This window comes from Enhydra lutris, unplaced genomic scaffold (genome assembly GCF_002288905.1).
Source record: "Enhydra lutris kenyoni isolate GAN:26980312 unplaced genomic scaffold, ASM228890v2 scaffoldscaffold15, whole genome shotgun sequence".
Taxonomy (NCBI): Eukaryota; Metazoa; Chordata; class Mammalia; order Carnivora; family Mustelidae; genus Enhydra; species Enhydra lutris.
In genome coordinates this window covers 9,868,659-9,891,586 of record NW_019154099.1, presented here as the reverse complement: position 1 = coordinate 9,891,586, position 22,928 = coordinate 9,868,659, and the positions used below count along the sequence as shown (strand labels likewise).

Below are 22,928 nucleotides of genomic sequence, written 5' to 3'. Positions count from 1 at the left end.
GGTATGCGCTACATCTAAGCAGTAATTTCTTTCCCTGACAAAAACTCCTCCTGAATAAAGTCAGGGCTGGCATGAAAGGCCAGGACAAGGTCAGACTCCGGGCTCTTGGATGGGAGCAATTAAGGCTTGTAACCGCGTGCACTCCCCGCCTTCTGCCCCTCTTGTCCTCTATCTCTGTACTCGGTTTGCCCACAATCCTTAAGTCCCCTGGGGAAATGGGGTGGGGACGCGGGAGCCTCCCTCAGCGTGTGTGACACCCGTCTGGGCCTCCTAGGGCTACTTTATTCTTCGCAGCAAACCCCAGAGGCTCAGCACGTCCATTTTACAGATGAGGAAACTAAGGCTGGAGGAGGTAAAGGGCACGCGGCAGGAAGCGGGGGAGTGCTCCAGCCCAGCCGTAAACTCTTTGGGGCTCCGGTGGCGACAGAGACACTTCAGCGAGGCAGGTTGTCAGGGCGCGCGGGCGAAGTGGCGAGTAAATATTTGGGTCTGTAACCCGGGCTCCGGCAACTCGCCGTCACTGCGGTTCCGCGGTTGGCGCGTGGCGAGGGCGGTGCCTGGGGGACAGGGGCGTCCCCGGCGCGGCTGCCGGGACACACCCGCCGGCCCCGCCCCGGCCCGCCTCCGCCCGCGGCTATAAGACCGCGGGGGCAGGAGGGTGGCGGCGGCGGGAGAGAGAGCGGGCGTGTGAGCAGACCCGGGGGAGACGCGGCAGGAGCGCGGCCAGGCGAGCCAGACCCGCGGGGCGCGAGCGCGGACAGAAGCCCGGGTAGCAGCGCAGGCCTCGGCGCGAGCGGTCGCACAGTCTCCGGGCTCAGCATCCCGCAGGACCCTCCGCCGCGCGCGCGGGGCCGAGCCCGCCCATGAAGCCGCCCGCCGCGCAGAGCAGCCCCGCGGCCGCCGCGGCGGCAGGTGAGTGTGGGACCCTTAAAGCCCCGGCCCTTCGAAAGAAAGGGCGTCCCGTGGCGTCCGTCTCCATCCTCACCCGCGGGACCCTGCTCCTGGCGGGTTCGGCCGTCCTCCGGCGCCGGGCTGGGGGACCGTTGACGGGCGCATCCCCACCCAATCTTCCCACCGCCCCCGGTTCGCGCGCGCCCCCGGGGGACGCGAGTGGCGGCGAGTCTCCGACCGCGCGTGGGAAAAGTTCCGCTGCGTCGATTAGCTGGGTGACCTTTGGTCGGCACCCCCACGCGGCGGAGGCTCAGTTTCCGCGTCTGTGGAATGGGCAGGGTAGTAGCCCCGCTTCAGGGGCTGGTTGAGAGTAGCAAAGATGAGCAACGGGCAGCGCCAGCGTGGCTGTCACTCGGCACGCGCGCCGTGAATGCTGGCTCTCCTCGGAATGGTGGCGGCCCCGGACGGGACGGCCGCGCCGCGCCAGCACCTGAGCCCGCCCTCCCCGTCCCCAGCCCCGGCCTTGGACTCGGCGGCCGCCGGGGACCTGACGGATGCGCTGTGCGAGTTTGACGCGGTGCTGGCCGACTTCGCGTCGCCCTTCCACGAGCGCCACTTCCACTATGAGGAGCACCTGGAGCGCATGAAGCGGCGGAGCAGCGCCAGCGTGAGCGACAGCAGCGGCTTCAGCGACTCCGAGAGTAAGTGTGGCCGCAATCGGGAAAGAGCGGGAGCCCGGGGAAGTCCCTGTAAGGAGCGCTGCGGGGCTCGGGTCTCAGTTTGCCGATCTGTAGACCGAGGGATGGCGTCCAGCGGAGTGAGCCCACGGCACCGCGCGGTCCTAGGACGCCTGCAGCGGGGGCAACACCCCGGGGGCTGTCCCTCGGAGGCTCTCGGAGGGCCAGCTGGGCTACCTGCCGCCTGCAGGTGTCCGGAGGCCTGAGGGTTTTAATAAAGCAGCTTGTTCTTCCTAGCCATACGGGACTCTTGGGACCCCAGCCAGGCTTTCTTTCAGCTACCTCTCCTCCCTTCCCCTGCCTTTCTCTCTTTCCGCAGTCATTTTTTTTCAGAGTGTGTGGGTCAAGTGCCACAGGAATGGGGGTGGAGGAAGATAGGGCAGGGCACAATACTGAAAAAATTTGTGACACCAGGAAATATTTCATAAGCTGCTGTTCTTGGGATTTTTGAAATAACTTCTTGCGTTTTCTTCTGGCTCTGAGTTCCCAGACTTGCTGCTGCACTGCCTGCAGTTTTGAAAGACTCTCTGGCGGTACAGAGTTCAAGTGTCCCTTTTCCTTCAGGCGGGTCCACCGCGGGGACTGCGGGCTTGCACACCTCCCCCCACCCACTCAGGCTGGAGAGGGAGCCAGAGCAGATGGGCATAGAGGTGCCTCCTGGCAACTTTTCTCATAAGCGAGACTACCCCTGGGTCTCTTTGTCTTAAACAACCTTGCAAGGAGTGAGACAGCTTTTTTCAGAGGACCAAGTGGTCTGTAAGGATTATAGATACCTGTTTCGGTCTCAAACAGCAAATTTGGTGGAAACCCTGGTGGCTCAGTTGGTTAAGGGTCTGCCTTCTGCTCAGGTCATGCATGATCTCAGGGTCCTGGAATGGAGCCCTGTGATGGCTTCTCCTTCTCCGTCTGCTGCTCCCCACTGCTTGTGCTCTTTCTCTGTCAAATAAATAAAATCTTAAAAAAAAAAAATTAACCAGCAAATTTGGTGACTTTTCAGTATTAATGTGATTGTTAGTTTTCAAATTTTGGATGACTTACTATTTTTCAAAGTGAACTTTTCTGAATAATTCTTGAGACTTCATTCCCTAGACCAGTTACCAGCATGAATATCACTCCCTTTGCTGCCCTTGACTCTGGAAGTGAAAGCATGACACAGTGACCTTTCCTTGTGATTCTCTTCTTTTGAAATCTGAAGCTCTTCCTTGTTCCAGGGCAAAGACACAGTCCCAGACCTCAACATGAGCTGTCTTCCTGAAAAGGAATAAAGGCACTCATCACCATGTCCAGGGTTTGAGTCAGAAACCTGAGGTCTCTCTTGACCTTCCTTGGCAGCCCCGCCCAAGGGTTAGATTTAATTGCAGCTTTTGAGGCAAACAGGAATGGAATAGTGTGCTGTTAATTTTCTGTTTTGTATTTCTGGACTTTATGGGTAATGACGGGATCAATTATTTTTGAATTTCAAAGGGAAATCTAAAAACTTTTGAAATTTGTCTCAATATCTGGGGCCAAACTTAAATATGTCTCCTGGGGCTTGGAGCAAGTTATTCATCAAGTACCAATTCTCTCCCCCACAGGAAAGAAAGCTGGGACAGTCTGTCCAGCGCTGTGCTCTTGCAAAGAACAACTCCTTTTTAAACCACAGCTGCGTTTGGCTGGGATATGGTCTGAGCTGGCCCATCAGGGGTGATTGCAACTCCCTGGGAGTAGGATTTCAGAGTTGGTTTTCAGGGGCCTCAAAGACAAGGCACTCAGAAACACATTCTTAACGATTTGGGGGGAGACATTTGGAGTAGTCTACAGTTTCTCTTGGGGGGGGCATGCCCTTGCGTGCACGTGTGTATTTTGTTTTCTGTTTTTGTTGTTAACTGTTTTGCTGACCCTTAGTTTGGTGGCTAGAGGTGTAGTGGGGACGGTCTAAAGAAGGCTCCGATGACACTCATCTTCCTTATAAATGTGTAGTTTGTCCCCCATAAGACTGGTTAGAAATAGTGTTGGCAGAAGCAGTGTCAAATAATAATTTCTTGAGGAAGCATAATATTTGTCTCTTAACTACCACCAAAACTGAGCACAGACATTTACTTATTTGATGTGTTTACCTGTTCACTGCTTTTCTGAGGAGGAGAATGAGAGAAGTAGATCCTACAGATTTAGGCCACCAAAAGGAGGACCTACCAGGATAATGATCATAAGAGCAGCTCACTTTTACGAAGCCTTTACTAGGATTATTATTATTATTTATTAACTCTTACTAGTAGTGGTCCATTTGCTGTGCTTTACGTGTGTTATCTCATAGGATCTCTACCACAGTCCTAAAGACTGCTCTTGTCACCATGGATGGTTAGCTGGTCCTACTGGACCTGGGTCACGTGCCTCTTTATCAATAGTGGTTGTGTCTGAAGGTGTCTCTTCAAGACAGTGGTTATCTGGCTGGATCAGTGGGGCCCAGGCTGAGTTCTGTTGGGGCCCTGGGCAGTAGGTGGGCCTCAGTTTCTCTAGCTATGAAATTGAAAGGATGCTGTTTAGTAGTGCTAGTGGAAACATCCATAGGCTCAACGATTTAGGAGAAAAAAATTGCTCTGTTTCATGCTTTCAGGAAAACATTAAAATGCATACACCAGGCTCTGTTATATAGATCAGATACACTTGTGCAAGTGTCTTAAATGGAAATGTTACAAATGAGCTATCAGCCAGTGGTCCTTGATTCTCACTCAGCCTCACCTAGGGCTCTATCACTCAAGAAAGGTAGCCACCTTACACAGTAGCTCAAAGCAGCAATTCTGTTTTTTGAAGAACCCTTCCTTGGGGGCGCCTGGGTGGTTCAGTTCGTTAAGCATCAGCCTGATTTTAGCTCGGGTCATGATCTCAGGGTCGTGAGATTGAGCTCTGTGTGTGGGCGCCACGCAGAACCTGCTTAAGATTCTCTTTCTCTTCTGTCTCCCTCTGTCCCTACCCCCCCCCAAAAAAAAGAAAAGGAAAAAAAAAGAAAAAAAGAAAAGAACCCTTCCTTTTCTTACTAAAATAAAAAAAGGGTTGCTTGCTTCCAAAGAAGAAACAGACTATTCCTTCCATCCAAAGAAGCAACAGACTATTCCTTCCATCCAAAGAAGCAAATTACTTAGATAGAAGAATGTACGTTTAATAAGTACTCCCTGTTCCCACTTACGGGGGGTCCTTTAGAGACATCAAGAGGACCAAAATGAAAATTGCAAGATCACGCCACATTCGGATGGCGTTCAAATGGGGGTTGATCAAAACAGGCTGGTTCCTTTCCCCTAGACTTGGGTCCAACAGACACTTTGGTGGGAGCTCTCTTAATGTCAGCAGTAATAGGGCGGTGTTGTTCAAACTTGATCCTTAGAGGTGCCCCAGAGGCTATAAATTTCTTGGGTTTAAACTTATTTTTAAAAATATACTGCTTTTTAGTATTTTTTTAAAAATATTATTTATTTCTGTGACAGAGAAACAGCAGGAAGAGGAGCAGGGAGAGTGGGAGAGGGAGAAGCAGGCTTCCTGGTGAGCAGGGAGCCCAAGCAGGGAGCCTGCCGCCTGCCGCTGCCTGCCGTGGCGTTGGGGCTTGATCCCAGGACCCTGGGAGAGGGCAGACTCCTAACGACTGAGCCACCCAGGCACTCCGATTTTTCAATATTTTGAAAACTGTAAATGCACACCATGATTCCTCAAATATGTTTAAAGAAATTTTCACTCAGGATTACCAAGTTTTAACCAATGTGTTAATTTATATTTTCATCAAATGGTTTTATATGAAGTTTATATTAACTTGAACTTTAGAAGGTGGTAGGAACTTCCGTCTTTGCTGTGTTGGGGTTTCACACACCTTTTTCCTTTGAAGTGGGGGGGGGAGTATTTTGCTACTTAATAGGAAGGATCCAAAGGCTCCTGTGTATGCAAGGGCTATTGTGATATTGTAGAACCGTCTTAGGGAATGAGGAACTGGCTCCTTTAGCATGTGCAAGACCAGAGCATTTGTATCCTGGGTGCCAGCTTGATAGCATATTGGCAGATCCAGGATAGGAGCTCCAGAGGCTAGAATCTGAACTTGTTGAAGCCAGGAGAGAATGGAAGCTCAGGAGCCCTCAGGTGGCCCTGGCATGCTAGTAGGGGTTCCAGGTGGGGGAACGGGGCTCACTTTGGCAGAGACCTGGAGAGGTATCAAGAGGGAAGCTGGGGCCATAGTGTTGAAGGGAGATTCACCCCCATTCCCTGTGGCAAAAGGGAAACAGGTCCAAGGCTTTCTTTTTCCCAGTTAATTACTATAGTTTGCTTGTCTTCAACGTGTGGGATTGTTCTATATTTACAGGAGCTCTGGGCAAGGTTTACCGTCTGTGGCTTTCCTTCCCTCTGGAGTAGCACATGTCGGCACTAACCCTAAATTACCTTTCTCCCCTGCCCCCACGCTCCAAAAGCTCAACTACATTTTAAACAAGCGTCTGTTTTGACAGCCGAGTTTCTAAAGCTCTGTTGGTGAGCACTAAAGCGGGCTGTTTGTATATCGAATATGCTGACATTTCTTCAGCAGGGGTCTTGGAAAACTTGGTCCCTGAGTATGAGGTGCCTGGCTTCAGCTCGCCAAAGTTGCCTTGCCAAGGTCATTTCTAGTGGGACTTGGAGATGCTTGTGAGATGGGGCTTTAGAGCTGATTGAAGTCGATGCTGTGGAGCCTTGAAATATCTAGTCTTATCACCTACCAGTGTTCCCCAAATCATCACTGTGTGTGCCTCTCAGACCCCTGTTAATAGCAGCATCTGACACTGGGGTGGGGCGGTCACACATTAATATGCTGTCAGCGAGCAACACGTTGGTATCATTTTATCAGACTGGCTGTTGTTTTGTGAGGGATGGAGTTCCAGAGGAGTGAAATGATCAGGAAGTCAGGCTTTCCTTTTCATCGACCACAGTGCCTTCCATGAGATCTTCTTCGTGGAGGGTGCTTCAGAAAAGTCTGTGGAGTGAAATTTTATTGGATAAAAAGAAGCAAGGTCTAGAGGTTGGGCTCCTTCTGTGTTGATGGTTTGTTTTACGGAGTTTATCCTCGGGTGCCACCAAAGATAAGCTTCTCTTAAGAATTTTGTTACTCGGGGCACCTGGGTGGCAGTAAGTTAAAGCCTCTGCCTTCGGCTCAGGTCATGATCTCAGGGTCCTGGGATCGAGCCCCGCATCGGGCTCTCTTCTCAGCGGGGAGCCTGCTTCCCTCTCTCTCTCTGCCTGCCTCTCTGCCTACTTGTGATCTCTGTCTGCCAAATAAATAAATACATAAATAATCTTAAAAAAATGTTATTAAAAAAAAAAAAGAATTTTGTTACTCTTGGGATGCCTGGGTGGCTCAGTTGTTAAGCATCTCCCATGGGCTCAGGTCATGATCCCAGGGTCCTGGGATACAGCCCCACATTGGGCTCCCTGCTCAGCGGGAAGCCTGCTTTTCCCACTCCCTCTCCCCCTCCTTGTGTTCCCTCTCTCACCGTGTCTCTCTGTCAAATAAATAAATAAAATCTTTTAAAAAAGAAGAAGAAGAATTTTGTTATTCTCTGAAGAGGAGGAGGAAGCCGGGCCGTAGTCTTGATGGTTACTGTTCTCTCTGGTGACCTCTCCTCTCCTGAACATGTGATCCTCCATTTTGCTGGGAACTTTAGAATAAAATCACGAACACCATAGGAATCCTACCTGGAACGCCTAGTTATCATTCCCCTGCGTGAAGAAGAAACTGAAACTCAGATGTGAAGTGATTTGCACAGGGTCTCACAGCTGTGATGGCCTCCCATCCCAGCTGTCTCTACTGTGGCAGCTTCTGCTGGGTTTCTTAGCAGCTTTGGGCTTCTTGAAGTTGCTGTTTTTGTGAATGACGTGCGTACAGTATTATCACAGGGTGGAACTAAACTGTGGGCAGGTTTGGCTCAAGGAAGCTGGGGGTCATTTCCTATTGATGGTTGAATATTTTGGAGCCTGGAATCAGGTCTGGCTCAGATTGTGCCCTGAAACTCATGGAAAGAGAGAGGAATCAAGGTGTGGCAATGTTGTGTGAGCCTGTGGGGGGGGGGTTGGGAGGTGTAAGGGGAGAGGGGGAGTGGGGAAGTGAGCTCATGCTGTGTTGACATGCCTGCGTGTGTGTGTGTGTGTGTGTGTGTGTATTTATATATAGATATGGGAACCTAGTATTATTTTCTCCCTCATTGGGGGAATAGCTTGAGTTCATTAGCAATAAGAGGAATTTCTGATTATTTTAAGTTTGGTTTGCAACCAACTTTATTAGTATTAGGCAAGTAACAGCCACTGTGTCTATATATTTTCTAAGTTTGAGGAAAATATTTGGCTCAAAAAGGCATTTTCACACCAGACTTTAAAAGGCCAAGAGGTCCACTGTGGCAAGGTCCTGGTACTATGACTCATTCTCTACAGAGTCTCAAAATCACCTGAGTGACCCAGAATTTTTCCTGAATCCTCACTGGATTCTTTTTTTCCCTACCATTTTGCAATGGCCTTTTCCATGTTGAGATCATTCCTTCCCCAAAAACTCAATGACACGGGTCTACTTGCTCTGAGGAAAAACAAATTGTGTGTGTGTGTGTGTGTGTCTCTCTCCCCCTCCCTCACCCCCATTTCCTCCCAAGAATGAGTATATGTGGCTGGAAAATTGTTGAGTTGGAGCAGAAAAGAGGTGAAGTCCAAAGTCAGGGCAAGGGCGGGTGGTGCAGGGTGGGGTGGAGTGAGGTGTGGTGAAAGTGGCTCTCAAAGACCAGCTGCTTCTGGGAGATAGAGACCAGGGGTGTGGCCACGGAAGTCTGGGCCCCGAGTCTCTGGGCTGGGCCTCTGGGCCAGGGATGGGGGCGATGCTCTCTGTGTCCCTCAGAACCACAGATTACGTGCCAGATGCCTCATATTCCTTCTTCTGGCTCAGGGGTCTGGGCATGAGGCTGGGCTCCCCAGGGCCCTCTGTGGTTTTCCTGACCCTATGTCTTAATGTCATCTTTTCCCTACAAGTTTCTTAGGTTCTACTTGTGGTGGTTCCCTCCCTGTTGCGGGGTGGCACACAGTAATGCTCTGCTGTCGGTCAGACATGACCACTTTCTTGTATGTAAGGGAAAGCCTTTCCCTTGAGAAAATCCAGACTGCTCTAGAGCTGGGCTATAGGCCTCCCCAGTTGAGTTCCATGGAGTGCAAGTGTTCTGAGAAATATTAAGGCACTGCCATGAAAAATGCACCTTGTAGTTCAATTTGAGAAGTAAGGATAAACTGGTTTGTCATGAGACCTCTTAGGGACGTTAAAGTGGGAGGACACAGTAGGAATCTCCAGGGGTGCTCAGTGTTTCTTAGACTTAGTTGATCACACGGCTCTTCTTTCCAAAGGACCAATGTTCCGAGGAATATATTTTTGGGGAAATAATAAGTGTGAGATTTGGTATTTTGGATCTCAGTAGGTGTTCCTCATCAAGCCCTGAAAAGTGACTATGGTCCTTTTAGGTAATGTGGGCTGGACCTCTGAAGGGAGAAAAATTGGGAAGGTTGGGCATATTCGGAAGAGTGGACAAGAAGAGTGTGTAGGTCTGAAAGACAGATGGTGCTGGGACCACCGGATCAGAGGAGGCTGGGGAGAAAGGGAGCCGGGTGTAGTGCCTTCTCTCACCTGAGGAGCCTTCCCGGGGCTCATCTCTGCTACAACCATGGCTTGCTTTGTGTTTGGTTTTAACCAGGAAGGTTGTTACTTTGTGACCTCAGAGGCCACATCCTGCTTCCGTTTGTTGGCTGCTCTGCCTTTGAGCCCTTCGAGTGGGTGCAGCTCAGCCACCATCTCCCTTCTTATGTCACAGCCACACGGCTGGGCTGGCCGTGGGTACGTTTCCCCCTTCTTGGCAGGGCCTAAAGAAGCCGACTCTCAGAACTTAAGAGCTGGAAGGAACTGGAAGAGTTAGGAAGCCTTCCCATTTTCTTAGTGGCTAAGCTGAGACTCAGAGATACTGTCTTGCTCAAGGGCAAGTCCCGAAGTAGCTGAGTGGGTTCCCTTGACTCCCAGCACAACCCTGCGTCTGGGACCTTGCCTTGCTCTTGCTGTGGTCTTTGGGGGTCTGACAACAGAGGGAGCTACCAAATCACTCGAAGTGTCTATAATTGACAATCTCTAGAAGAACTATTTATCTCTGACCCTCTAGCTTCTCTCAGAGTGTAGGTTCTCAGGAGAACCATGGCAGAGACTCTTAAACAGGCAGGGAGGATTATTATTATTATTATTTAAACATTTCTTCAAAAGATTTATTTATTTATTTGAGAGGGGGCGGGAAGAGGAGAGGGGCAGAAGAAGAGGGAGAGAAAATCTCAAGCAGGTTCCCCGCTGAGCATGGAGCCGGCCCAGGGGCTGGATCTCACAGTTGTGAGATCGTGACCTGAGCCGAAATCAAGAATCAGACTCTTAACCGACTGAGCCACCCGGGCACTCCCAGGAGGGAGGATTATTAGCTAGTGGGATCCAACCTTGTATTTGTATTGTAGGAAATTCAGAGGGCAGAAGGAACCTTTTTTAGGAAAGGTGATCCATTAGGTCTAAAATCCCAACCCTGCTGCCCCACCCCCCACCCCCTGTCAGCCAAGCATTGGCTGGATTGTCAGACACCTGGGCAGTGGGCTCTTACGTGTTGCAAAGGAGGCTGGTCCGGTCTTGATAATCCTGTCCCACTCTCCATTCTTCAAGGAGGCAAGGCCCTTGGTGTGCACGACATTCACACACATTCACATACACACACAGGCACACTCCCCTGTCTCAAATCATTTTGGGAGCATAAATACAAAATCTGGAAATCAGCTTGTTTACTTTACCACTTCGCTCTTTTTGGAGAGGAGCTCTTGGTTAGCAATAGACTGTGGTCTGAAAACGACCTTGAATGAGTTATGTTTTCTTTCCTGAAAGGTGCAGATTCGCTCTATAGGAACAGCTTCAGCTTCAGTGATGAAAAACTGAATTCTCCAACAGACTCCGCTCCGGCTCTGCTCTCCCCAGCTGGCAGTCCTCGGAAAGGTAAGCTGGTTAGCTGCGGTGTGAGTGTTTGTTTTAGCTTCTTACTGCCTTCCCCTCCTTCAGTCTTCTCCTCTCCTCCCCCTTAGCCCTGATCAATCTTACCCAAATGTGCGAAACAAATAGAACTAACATCTAACTATGGGACGGTGTGAAGGGCAGTTCGTTCTTTCTCAGGATTCTGAGCAGTGTGAAAATGAATCAGGTAAATGAAAGAAACCAAATTCGCAGGGAGAGAGAAAACCTGTATTCTCCAGACTCTGCTTTCTCTCTCATGTGGTGTGATCAAGACTGCCAAATGACAGAGCTCTCTCCCCGACTGGTTGGTTCTAGAATTGAAAACTTAGCAGCAGTTGGGGATTGCAGAAAGTGGGTTTCTTTCCATTGGCATTAACTAGTTGACCAACGCTTTCAGATTACTAATTTAACAAGTCAGTGGGGTCATCCTCATGAGACAAGCGATGATCTGACATGATTTAAAATAGCAGGCCCCAGCCCGGCTCTCCTGTGATATTAATAGACCTAAAAAAGTTTTTAAAGATGCATGAGCAGTTTCTTATTTTTTGGCACTTGTCAAGTGTCTCCAGCTAGAGAGCTGAATGTTCTGTTATATTGGACAAGTGCCCTTTTGAAAACAAAAGGAGTTTTTTTCCTCAAGAAACATTATACTTACTGAAAATAGTTGCAGAATGCTATAAAAATGGAGCAGAGTTAAAAAAAGAAATATGAAGATGCTATTAATGTTCTCACTCTTGGCATTAAGGAGGAATTTCCCTCTTTTTCAAAAGAATGATTTTTAAATTCTCCTCTCAACAGAGCAGTGTTAGCATCAGCCCCTGGGGACTCTGCAATTGTCCAGCTCCCTGAGGGTAAAACAGACCTATTGAATTCAGAACGAGGTAGCAGTCTAGGAAGTGGCTTCAGCCATGCCCAGATTGCTACCTGATCCTCCCAGATTGCTACTTGATCCTCCGGAGATAGGAATTAAAGAGGGAGAGAAAGCTCTAGTGGCGGATTGACTTTAAAAGCTAAGAACAACGAGCTGTTTGTAGCCAGCAAGGGTTAATTAATAAAGCTCTCCAGGAATGCATTTTGGAAAAGGCATAAATAATGACCTCTACAGGAAAGCCTATATATCTCAGGATCCAGAGGGAACCAAAGCAAGATAAGAACCTGTTGCCTTGTGCGGCCACCTGGATGGGACCAGGCTGTCCTGAACCCGGAAGCCTCCCGGCGCCTTCCCCACACCATTTTGACAAAGCTCGGTGGCTTTCCGTTCCGTTCCTACTGGAGGGACTCCGAGGGCTGCACTGTGGCCCTGGGGTGGCAGCAGGAACAAGAATGGGGCAGAGGTGAGGCAGAGCAGGAATACTGACTCGGGGTGTCTACTCTGCACAGTGCCATGCTTACCAAGTATTTTTTGACATTAATCCTACATAGTCAAAAAATCAAAACTTTTTTTTAGAAAACTCTTTTTTTAAAGATCTTTAATTTTTTTTTTATTTATTTGAGAGAGAGAGAGAGATAGTGCAAGTGGGTGGGAGGAGCAGAGAGAGAGAGAGAGAGGGAAAACCAGACTCCCGCTAAGCAGGGAGCCTGATGTGGGACTCGATATCAGGACCTTGGGATCACGACCTGAGCGGATGGCAGACGCTTAACCGACTGAGCCACTCAGGTGCCCCCAAATCAGAACTTTTTGTTTTCCTCCGCAGCCCCTCAGTCCCCCTGCCCTTTTAAGGCAGTGAAGGGAAATTCTCCTTCCAGGTTGTTGGGGTGGGGGTGCTGATGAACTGAAAAACTGTGGCGTGAGGGCTGATGAACTGAAAAACACAAGAGGGAGACATTTTGGTGGATCTTCAGAGTCAGCGTCTCAGTTGACTGTACGTAAACGTGGAGCAGACACCGGGCACTGAGGGTTGGTACAGGACGCTTGAAAATCAGGTCTCTGTAGATGCAGGGAGGCGAAACGGGCCACATAACCCTGGGAACCGAGGGCGCCATGAGCTGTTGTTGATAATGGAAACTAAAGGTCGACTCTTGTTTTTCAGCCAAACTAGGAGACACGAAAGAGCTAGAAGACTTTATTGCTGATCTGGACAGAACACTAGCAAGTGAGTACATGCCTGGTATTAAAAAAAAAAAAAAAAAAAAAAAATCAAACGGAAAACCAACCACCGGTGCTGATAAAGTGCCATAATATTTACCAGCTTGCCTTGGGGGCAGGAAGTTACATCATCGGGCGGGCTTCTTTAGGTTCTGAAACCGAAGAATTCTGGTGGCTCAGAAAGAAGTTCTGAGGATAAGCCTGCGTTCATGTGGATCTTGGCCCTTTCCAAACGCTGAGAACAGGCCACCGGCAAACAATGACATTTTGTTTGAAAAATGCAGAGTAGGGGTGAGAGGAAGATGGGAGCTTTACCACCACGAGAGCCTGGCAGGCTTTTCAGGGGAGAAATGAGCCGACTGACTGCAAAAGCAATGTGCTAACATGACAGATGGTTCCATCCCACGGGCCGGGGAGGTCCTCTCATGTTAGATCCAGGAGCTTGGGGAGGTCTGACTTCTAGAGAGTTGGGTCGCAAAGGAAAGAATTGGCTCGGGAAGACCCCGTAACCAAAGGCCCAGGCCAACTGGTGAAAGACTTAAGTACTCACTGCCTTGTTTCCCATTTGGCAGTTACAGTAATGGTACCCCTTTTGTGTGATTGAAAATGTGGGGAACTGAAGGTAGCAGACCGTAACTACAATGGGGGCGGAAGATGGAGCACTCAGAATTAATCTACCCACTCGGTTTTAAAAAGAAAGGATCGCAAGAGCCAGAAGGATCAGCTAGAGCTTCTGGGATAAAAATTTGACCAGCTGTACTCTTGGCAGGCCTTAGGCAGTCACAGAGCAGAAGAATTTTGTCCCAGCCTCTTAATTTTTTAATGAAAGTGTTGATTTTCCCTAAGAAATATTTTTTGCTGTACTCTGCTAAACGGCCAGGTCAAACCTGAAAAATTAGATCCAAAGTTTGTTAATTAAAAATGATTCCGTTTCTGACACCGAGACCTAACTGTGGGTTGGAAAGTCCTGGTGTTTTTCCTATTCGTTGGAGAATTTTATGGCTCATTCTCTTCCATGCCGTACCATCCAGCCCACATCAGAAGACTGAGGCCTGTTTTGACAGAGATTATGGTAATTACAGTGCAGTTCAGGTGAGACCCAGGTAACAAGCCTGCCTACTTCATGGAAACTGCAGCCGGCTGCCCAGTTGTACCAGTTAATCCGACATACCACACGTGGGAAGCCCGCCGTGACGTGTGGTGCCTTCATGCCTGTCTGTGGTGGTGTGATCTGGTTAAGCATAGGAATCGGAAACCTTTGTGAGGGGATAACTTATTTCTTCCCTCTTTACAGGCATGTGAAACCAGGAGAAGTTCTGGGTCCTTCCATCATAAGGAGAAGCTTTGGAAAGCTCAGGACCTGGTAAAATCAGCGACGGAATTTGCAGCCAGAGCAGAGATGAGCGCTCAACTACCCCCGGGCCGCGCTCCGGCTCGTCCTAACACCAGCCTTTAAGATCATCTCTGGGCAATTTAGACAGTGACACTGACTTGGTTTACCAGCTTGCAGCGTATTAGAACGGATGATCCATGCTAATATTCTGTTTTCTCTCGGAACTTAGCTTTCCCGTAATTTAAAGTGCTTTTATGAACATATTTGTAATTAATTATATATAGTTGGAAACAGTCATATGCTTTTCCCCGTATAATATATTTTTGTATGCAAATAAAATTTGAACTAGAGTCTGTATTTTTGTAAACTTTTTTTTTTCTTTATTTCTTTCAGTATATTCCCATTTAAAAAATATTCTGGTGGGAATAACACACCTCTTGATGTCAAACAAGGGCCTTGGGTGCTACCAGGTTGCTCTAGACAATAGGCTGGGGAACTTAGGGATCACTTTAGAGCTCCTTCAGTACTCCAGAGGGAAATGCTGGCACATGATTCGTGGGAAATATTAATTTGAGGATTGGGGTTTTTTTTAATTGAGGTATAGTTGACATACAATGTTACATTAGTTCCAGGTATCCAACGTAGTGATCTGACAATTCTATGCATTACTGGACGCTCATGGTGATAAGTCTGTCACCGTACGAAGTATAGGATATTATTGGCTATATTTCCTATGCTATACTTTTCATCTTTGACTGAGGGTGGTGGTTTTAATGGAAGTTGGGTTTTTCCTCCATCTCTGTTCTCCTCATATCTTACCACCTTTTCAGGGGCCATGGGCGCCTTCCTTCAATTAAAGGAAACAGTTGTTGCACTCAAAATCCAGGACTGAAACATGAAGGAACTTTGGGGCATCTGGAGGACTTGAAAATGGTGGCGCTCTTACCATTCTGTGTGCTGAGGAAGATTTGATGGTGTTGGCCTTGATGCTTGTGTTCAGGCGGCTTCTGTGGAGCCAGAGGGTCCTGATGAGAGGTCCTCCACAGTCGTGGGCTTTGCATGTGGAAGCCAGTTACCACCTGCACTCCCTGCCACTTGCTTTTTGGGGAGGATGGAGAGAGCACAAAATCAGGAAAGTTCCTAATTTTTAAAAAATCTGTGCTTTTCTATCTTTAAAACCCTGAAGTTGGCGTGCCTGAATGGCTCAGTTGGTTGGGCAACAAATTCTTGGTTTTGGCTGAAGTCATGATCCTGGGGTTGTGAGATTGAGCCCCGTGTCAGGCTCTTTCTCTATGGTCTCCTGGAACTGGAATTCCCAAAATTAGAAGTATAACATGTGTGGCTTTGTGGACTGTTGTGAGGAGAAGGTCAGTGGTTTGGGGAAAAGAAGTGCATTTCTTTAGGGCATTGTTGGGGTGAGGGTAGTTTGTATTTTATAAACTTCTATTAGATGCATAATTGGGGACAAGCAGGCTGTGGGCCATATCCTAGGTTGAGGTTCTGGGTATGTTAAAAAGAGTATTTGCTGTATTTCCCAAGATGCATTTTAAGGAGCACATTCCTAACCTGTTTTGAAAAATAGGTATTAAGATCATAGGTACTTGAAAAATGTATGATCCACTTTGAGATTTCTTATGCACATTAGTACATAAAATACTTAGGATTCAGTCTAAATTGATGGCTCAGAGAACCCAAATATAGTGGCTTAAGCAATATGGAAGTTTTTTCTCAGAGAACCCAAATACACTGGCTTAAACAATATGGAAGTTTTTTTCTCACTAATAAGTAAGCAGTACAGGGTTGAGTGCCTCACTGGTCCAAAGTGGCTGCTCCTGCTCTTGCCATCACATTTACATTCCATCCAGCACAAAGGAGAAAAAGCTAGACAAGCACAGGCTTATTTCTTTCAATGACACGACTAGAGGGGATGCAGATTCCTCAGCTCATATATCCTTGTCCAGATCTTAATCATATAGTCATTCCTAGTTATAAGGGAGGCTGGGAAAAAAAGTCTCTTACTGGGCTAAAATTTGAGAGTTCTATATTTAAATAAAGACCAAGTGGATGGTGCTAGAGGATAGCTGGTCATGTCTGCCACAGAATGTCAAAGGTTTTGAGAAATCCTATAGCCAAAAACATTTTAAAAAAAAATCTACCAATAATCCATAGCATATAAGGGAAATGCCATTGTACTTGATCTTGCTTCAGTGAATCTATTGCAGCCCACCACCACCAAGACCTGAGAGCCAACAGCACGGCCCTTGGAAACTGCAGAATTGTTATGCAGAATAAGTGTCAGCCAATGGGCTTTTCTGGAACAGACCAAGACCAGATACTGAGCATGCAGAGCTCGTAGGAAGTGAATAGTCTGTTTGTGAGCTTGGGAAATTTGCACTCTAACTTCTGGGAGGAACAGCTAAAGCAAAACAAAACAAAAAATGTGACACCAAAGTAAGAGCATCGCGTGCCAGCCCAAATACTCACACACCAGCCAGCCTCTGGGATGGGACAGAGGAACCAATAGACACCTCTTCTTGGGGAATTATGATGGAGGCTGGCCACATAGCACAACCGTCTATGGTGTGAGAGGGCACATCTGAGCCAGGGTGAGGGATATGGGGAGCAGTTGGTGGTGATGGGTGGCCTACTGGTAATCAGCCAAGACTGGAGATGCTGACATGTTGCCGCAGAAATATCCTTCTGGGTATGGATGGGGAAAAAGAGAAGCTATGGGGTTTCAGACTAGACCAGGTTAAAATCTCTTGGTGCCATGTTGCATCTGGGCAACCTTGGGCAAGTGTATCCTCCTTTCAGAGGCTCCGTTTCCTTATTTATAAAATGGCGGTGTGAGTTGTGTCTCCCTGGGGTTATTGTGAAGAACAAATATAGAAGGTGTAAAGCCTCTAGCAGTCTTCCTCCCCCTCCTCCTGATACCACAAAGATATTGGGCTCCTGTACTGAGGGCAAAATTAAGCTCCACCTCCAGTGGTCACAGAGGGCAGTTCCAACCCCACTGTTCCTCATCTGATAGAAGAAAGCCAGCTTCTCCGGTCTCATGGGGCCAGCGGGAGCGAGGCAGGAGAGAACACAGGACCGAGGGAAGGGAGAGAGGCTTCAAGCCACTGCCTTGCCATGGACCGGATTTGGGCCTCTCTCTGTGCCTCAGTTTCCTCCAGGTTCAGCCCCTATAGTCGAGTGGGCTCTGGCCCGACCTCAGACTGGCAGCTCTTCTCTTGAGAGACAGATGGGGTATTTTTCTTGGTTTTTTTTTTTTTTTTTTTTTTTTTAGTATGTGCTTCCTCCACACCCTTCTTCTCCAAAATGTTTTCCTTTTGCTAATTTATTTAGCTAAGAAGGTTTGTGGTGACAGACACCAAAAAGGAAATGGCTGTCATAGCTGCTGTCTGCAACTGTTTTTTTTTTAGGCTTTCTCCTGCATAGCTCACCTTCTCTGTGTTGCTTGGTATTGATTTAAATGCAGGGCTAAGTGGAAGGGGAAAGGGAAAGGGAAACATATTTTTAGAAAGGAACATTTTCCTTGAAGTTCAAAGTTTATTAAAGGTTAAGGATTATACACAATGACAGTGTTAGGTGGCTTCCTTCCACCACAGGGCCTTTGCACATACAGTTCCTTCTGCCTCCGAGGCTCACTCTTCTTTGTTTTTCTAGTTAATTCTACTTCTTTACGATTACCCCAAGTGTCATGTCCTCAGAAAATCTTCCTGCCTGCCCTCCTTTCCCCCAAGTCTAGGTTGGTTCCTTGCTGCTATTCTGATAGAACCCTTTTTGAGTACACTCATCCTGGTTTCAATGAAATGGTCCTTAGTGTGATTTTCAGGGATTAGTTTCTCCCTACCCTACTGCAAGTGGACCAGAAGCTCCACCAAGGCAGGGACCATCTCTGGTTTGGCTTGCCATAGTATCCGCCAGTGCTTGACATGGCTCCTGGTACATAGTAAGTGTTCAGTTTATACCTATTCAAGGAATGAATGAAACTTCTCATCTTTTCCACAGCCCAGGCAGGTTGGGCATAAGGCATTGTCGGCAGAGTGCTTGTTTGCCTCATCTGTGCTGTCCCCTTGCTCCCCTTGCAGATTTTTTCTGTTTCCCTTCCCAGTGTCTTGCTCCCACCCTACAAAGCATCTGAAGGATTGATCCAGACCAAGAATGCATTAAAGGGCCCATACCAGTCTTTCCCCAGCTACTTCTCATTTATAGGGTGAGAAGGGGTTGTTGAAGACAGAAAGGCCTTTGAGGCCCAAAGGAACAAATCTTTACTGGTAGAATTTCAGACACCCTAACTGGTACTACATGGAAAGAGGTGGACTTCCTAGTCACTAGGGAGATGTCTGATGTTAGGCAGACCCAGACACTGACATAGCATTTTTTTTTCTAAGATTTTATTCATTTATTTGAGAGAAAGAGAGAGAGAGCATGAGCAGGGGGAAGAGTAGAAGCAGAGAGAGAAGCAGAGTCCCCACTGAGCAGACTTGATCCCAGGATCATGACCTGAGCCGAAGGCAGATGCTTAACTGACTGAGCCATCCAGGGGCCCCTGACAGAATACCATTTCCTAGAACTCCAAAATTCTAAAGTCAATAAAATCTGTGCCCCATTGTGGAGAGAATATGATGAATACACTGAGTGTATGGGAATGTGTCCGCGTGTGTATATATGTACACGCATACTTGTGTGTACTTGCTTGGATGTGCATGTGTATGCGCGTGTGCATGTGTGTGTGCATGTGTGTGTTATGGATTAGTTAGAAGGAAGGAGAAGACACGGGCTCTGGTTTGGAAGACCCACGGGAAAACGCAGGGCCGTGGGAGGGTCTGGGTTGAACTGCTCCCTAGACAATTAGGCTCTCTGGCTCTGGGCTGGCCCTCGCTCCCTCTGATGGGCTTGTCCTTGCTGATCAACACTGCAAAATAGGACTGCTTTTGTAATTGAGTTTTCATGCCTTACGTGGGAAGGGCCCATTCGCTTGTACTCCTGGGAGACGTGTGACCTGCTGTCCTAGGCTTGGGGCCAAAGCCTATTCTGGAATCAGAAGATCAGGACTTGGTTGTAGATTGTAAGCCAAAGGAAGCCCCTACCTAGCCAAGAACAGGTCTGGGAGGGGCAGGACCAGAGGGTGGCCCATCACCAGTCTAGTGTATCTGGAGGGCAAGGCCTTGAGCTGCAGGAAGGAGGTCCTGGGAGCTGTGGGTGAGGGGGAGAGTGGCGGAGTCCACAAGGAAGGGATTCTGAGTGGGAAGCCTGCCCCTGCTTAGGAAAGCAGGAGTGTGGAGTAAGTTCCTAGGGTAACTCGGGCAGCCGACTTGAGTTCAGGATCATTCTGGAAGGTGGGTTGGCCGCACAACTTTCAATCCAAACAAGGGCTACCGTCTGATCCTTTGTCCCAGTCCTGCCCCTGACTGGCTGTATCTCCTTGGGCTGATATACAAAAAGCTCATCTAGTCAAGCTGTCTCATTTTAAGCACCAGAAAACGGACACGGGGCCAAATGGTTAAGTGACCCTTAGACAAAAGTCTCAGACAAAGAAGGTTCAGGAAGGGGAAATCAGAGACGTAAATGCACCAGGGAGAAAATGAGCTCCCCAAACCCAAATTATAATTAACTGTCACTATCTCAAGATCTGGGCCTGATAAAGAGATTAACCGGGCCAAGAAAGACCTTGGTTTACCAATTGCTTGAGCACAGATAAGAAAGTTGCATAAGGCCAGCGGGCTAGAGAGCCAGGGAGCACGCAGACCAGGAAAACACTGTGGGAGGGAGGTCACCTTGATCTGAGGAAGCCCATTGTGCTAAGATTAGAGTCTGCGCTCCAAGAGGCTCTGACACTGGTGAAGGCAATGGCTGGTGAGGCCCAGGGCACATGGGAAAATGAAATCTTGATCCTTCTCTGATTTTTATTTTATTTTTTAAATTAATTTTTTTTATTATTAACATACAATGTACTATTTGTTTCAGGGGTACAGGTCTGTGATTCATCAGTCTTACACAATTCACGGAGCTCACCATAGTACATACCCTCCCAATGTCCATAACCCAGACACCCTATCCCTATCCCCCCACCCCCCAGCAACCCTCAGTTTGTTTCCTGAGATTAAGAGTCTGTTATGGTTTGTCTCCCTCTCTGGTTTTGTCTTGTTTCATTTTCCCCCTCCCTTCCCCTGTGATCCTCTGCCTTATTTCTCAAATTCCTCATATCAGTGAGATCATATGATAATTGCCTTTCTCTTATTGACTTATTCTACTTAGCATAATAGCCTCTAGTTCCATTCACGCTGTTGCAAATGGCAAGATTTCGTTTTTTTGATGACTGTGTAATTTTGTGTGTGTGTGTGTGTGTGTGTGTGTGCGCGTGTGTGTGTGTGTGCGTGTGTGTGTGTGTGCGCGTGCATGTGTACCACATCTTCTCTGCAGTCAAATGCTCTACCACTGAGCTATACACCCCCCCACATCTCTGATTTTTAAATCTTGACTGAGACAGTGAAGACTGATTCTCCTGGGTGGGCTGCTGAACGGTGTTTTTCAGACTGCGCACACTGTTCTAATTTGTGATCTGAGACACCAAAGAAGAAAAGTTTCCCTTGTGTGAATCCTGCCTTTTCAATTCCCACATCCTGGGGTTCAGAATGCCCTTCGTGTTGTAGTCAGTCCTGTTTTAGAAGGCAAATGGTTTCCTCACTGGAAATGAAAAAAGAGACAGATGTGCTATCATTATCCAAAAGGTCGGATTAGCATTTTCTCCTGATAATGAAGACTCTGTGCGGAGAATCGCTTCTTTATTTCTCTTAAGATGATCAACCCCTGGCTTGTGTTTCTTGGCCTGTGCAGAGAGACTCTTTTTCTGAGTGTCATATCGGCCGCATGGTCGGAGAAAGACACAGGGAACCTGGAGATGATCTGAAGGGAGTTATGAAGCATCAGGAAATAAAACCGCTCATTTCAGAGGGCTGGGCTTACACTGTCCTGCTTTCCTGAAAGACTGACTGGCAATTTAATGCCACTTTAATGCCAAGAGAGGTTGCCATGCTTTCTGTATCACCAAAGAGGGATTTGGAGCTACGTTGGACACACTAATCTGGTGGTGAGTGTGTAGAAGGGTCGGGGTTTGCTTTTTCCTGAGGCTTTATCATTTTTTTTTTTTAAAGATTTTATTTATTTATTTGACAGAGAGAGATCACAAGTAAGCAGAGAGGCAGGCAGAGAGAGAGGGGGAAGCAGGCTCCCTGCTGAGCAGAGAGCCCGATATGGGACTCGATCCCAGAATCCTGAGATCATGACCCGAGCCAAAGGCAGAGGCTTAACCCACTGAGCCACCCAGGCACCCCGAGGCTTTATCATTTTTAAAGGATAGATGTTCATTGGTCTGAAAGGATGTAGGGAAGAACCCTTCCGAAAGGAGAGGGGTGTCCTTCACCACCAGGTTTTCCCGGCCCTGTGGGAAAGGGCCTTCCAGGTCTTGGATCCTCACTGAGGGCCTCTTGAGCTGTTTCTACATTAGAACTCGGAATTCCACTTTGACGGTTGAACTGGCGCCTCGGTGCACACAGCCCGCAGGGCAGGCTAAAAATGAGAACCTGGTGTGAGCCCCAACTAATGTTACAATTTCAGCTACGTCCCATTCGGCCATGGGATACAGGCACAGTCAGGCGAAGTGAGCCCTTTCCAGGGTAGCTTGACAGCCTCAGAGGTCACGACAGGGTTTCCAAAGGCAAGGACATCCTGTTCTGGGTTTTAAATAGGTAAGTCTGGCATTTAAGGAGTGTGACGTAATCCTCAAAGATGGCCTCTTAAGGAGGGATGTTTACGTGAAGGCAATGCTGAGTGAACCCGCTCTAGGGCTTTTCAAGAGGAGCTCTGTGAGATCTCGTGGCGGGCATTCAGTGCCAATTACAACAGAACCATGTATGGGGGCTTGGGCAGAGGTGGCCTCTTCTCTTTCCCAGGGCAGCCCGGTGAGGCAGGCCTTACCATCCCCAGCCCACAGACAAGGAAACGAGGCTTAGGCCACCGTGGTGCCGAGAAGGATGGGCCCAGCTGGGTTAAACGTCTGCTTTTTTTTTTTTTTTTTTAAATCATAGCAGCCAGCCCTTAAGGAAAGTTCTGGGTTAATTGGTCTCTTGACACTTAAGGCTCAGAGGCTGGCCTCCTGGCACTGTGGTCAGGCAGAACTTTTAGAGACTTTGCCCCTTGTCAATGAAACTTAGTGTTTGACTCATCTTCCAGCCAATGGCTGACACTCTCAGAACCAAAGTCAGCCTCACTGTGGGTAACAGATTACTTCCAGAGAAGGGGCTGATGGGTGGGGCTCTGCTGCCCATGCCAGGCCCTAGGGCAAACGTGGAAAAGCAGAAACATAGAAATTACCTGAAGAGTGCAGAGAACCAGCTTCTTAAGGAGCCAAGCAATGCTGACAGCTAATGTGGCAGCCAGCCAGCTTGGTTCTCAGGTAGCCAAAGTTACTGGGATGAGATTCATGCTAACCTCGAACCATGGCTACCTCCTTAGCCTCATTACCCCCTTTGTGTCCCTAGCACGGGACCTGTTTCACACTCTGCTTCAGCCACGCCCAGGCTTGTACAACTGTCTCCTCTAGGACCCCATGAGCTGTTTGCAGGTGAGAGTGGTGTCCCCCAACTGGCTTCCACCTGGAGCTGGTTTGGGCCCCGCACATGGTATGTTGAAGCCTGGCTGAACTGAGGAAAAAAAGTTCATGTCCGAAGCAGCCAAGAGATGCTTCTTGGGCCTACTTGGCACACACGGCGTTTGGAAGATGAGATTAATAGCTCCCCTTTTTTTAAACTAACTGGGACTAAGGAGAATATGGCTGAACTA

The 22,928-nt window shown here is 48.2% G+C and overlaps 1 protein-coding gene across 1 annotated transcript; it reads left to right on the top strand.

The window, feature by feature from the left end:
* The first annotated feature begins 863 nt into the window (after positions 1-863).
* Positions 864-14,448, top strand: LOC111147048 (regulator of cell cycle). Its single transcript, XM_022502913.1, has 5 exons — positions 864-912; positions 1,407-1,592; positions 10,540-10,647; positions 12,693-12,755; positions 14,043-14,448. Exons 1-5 carry the CDS (start codon positions 864-866, stop codon positions 14,048-14,050), a joined length of 414 nt encoding a protein of 137 aa, XP_022358621.1. The 3' UTR covers positions 14,051-14,448.
* The last annotated feature ends 8,480 nt before the right edge of the window (positions 14,449-22,928 follow it).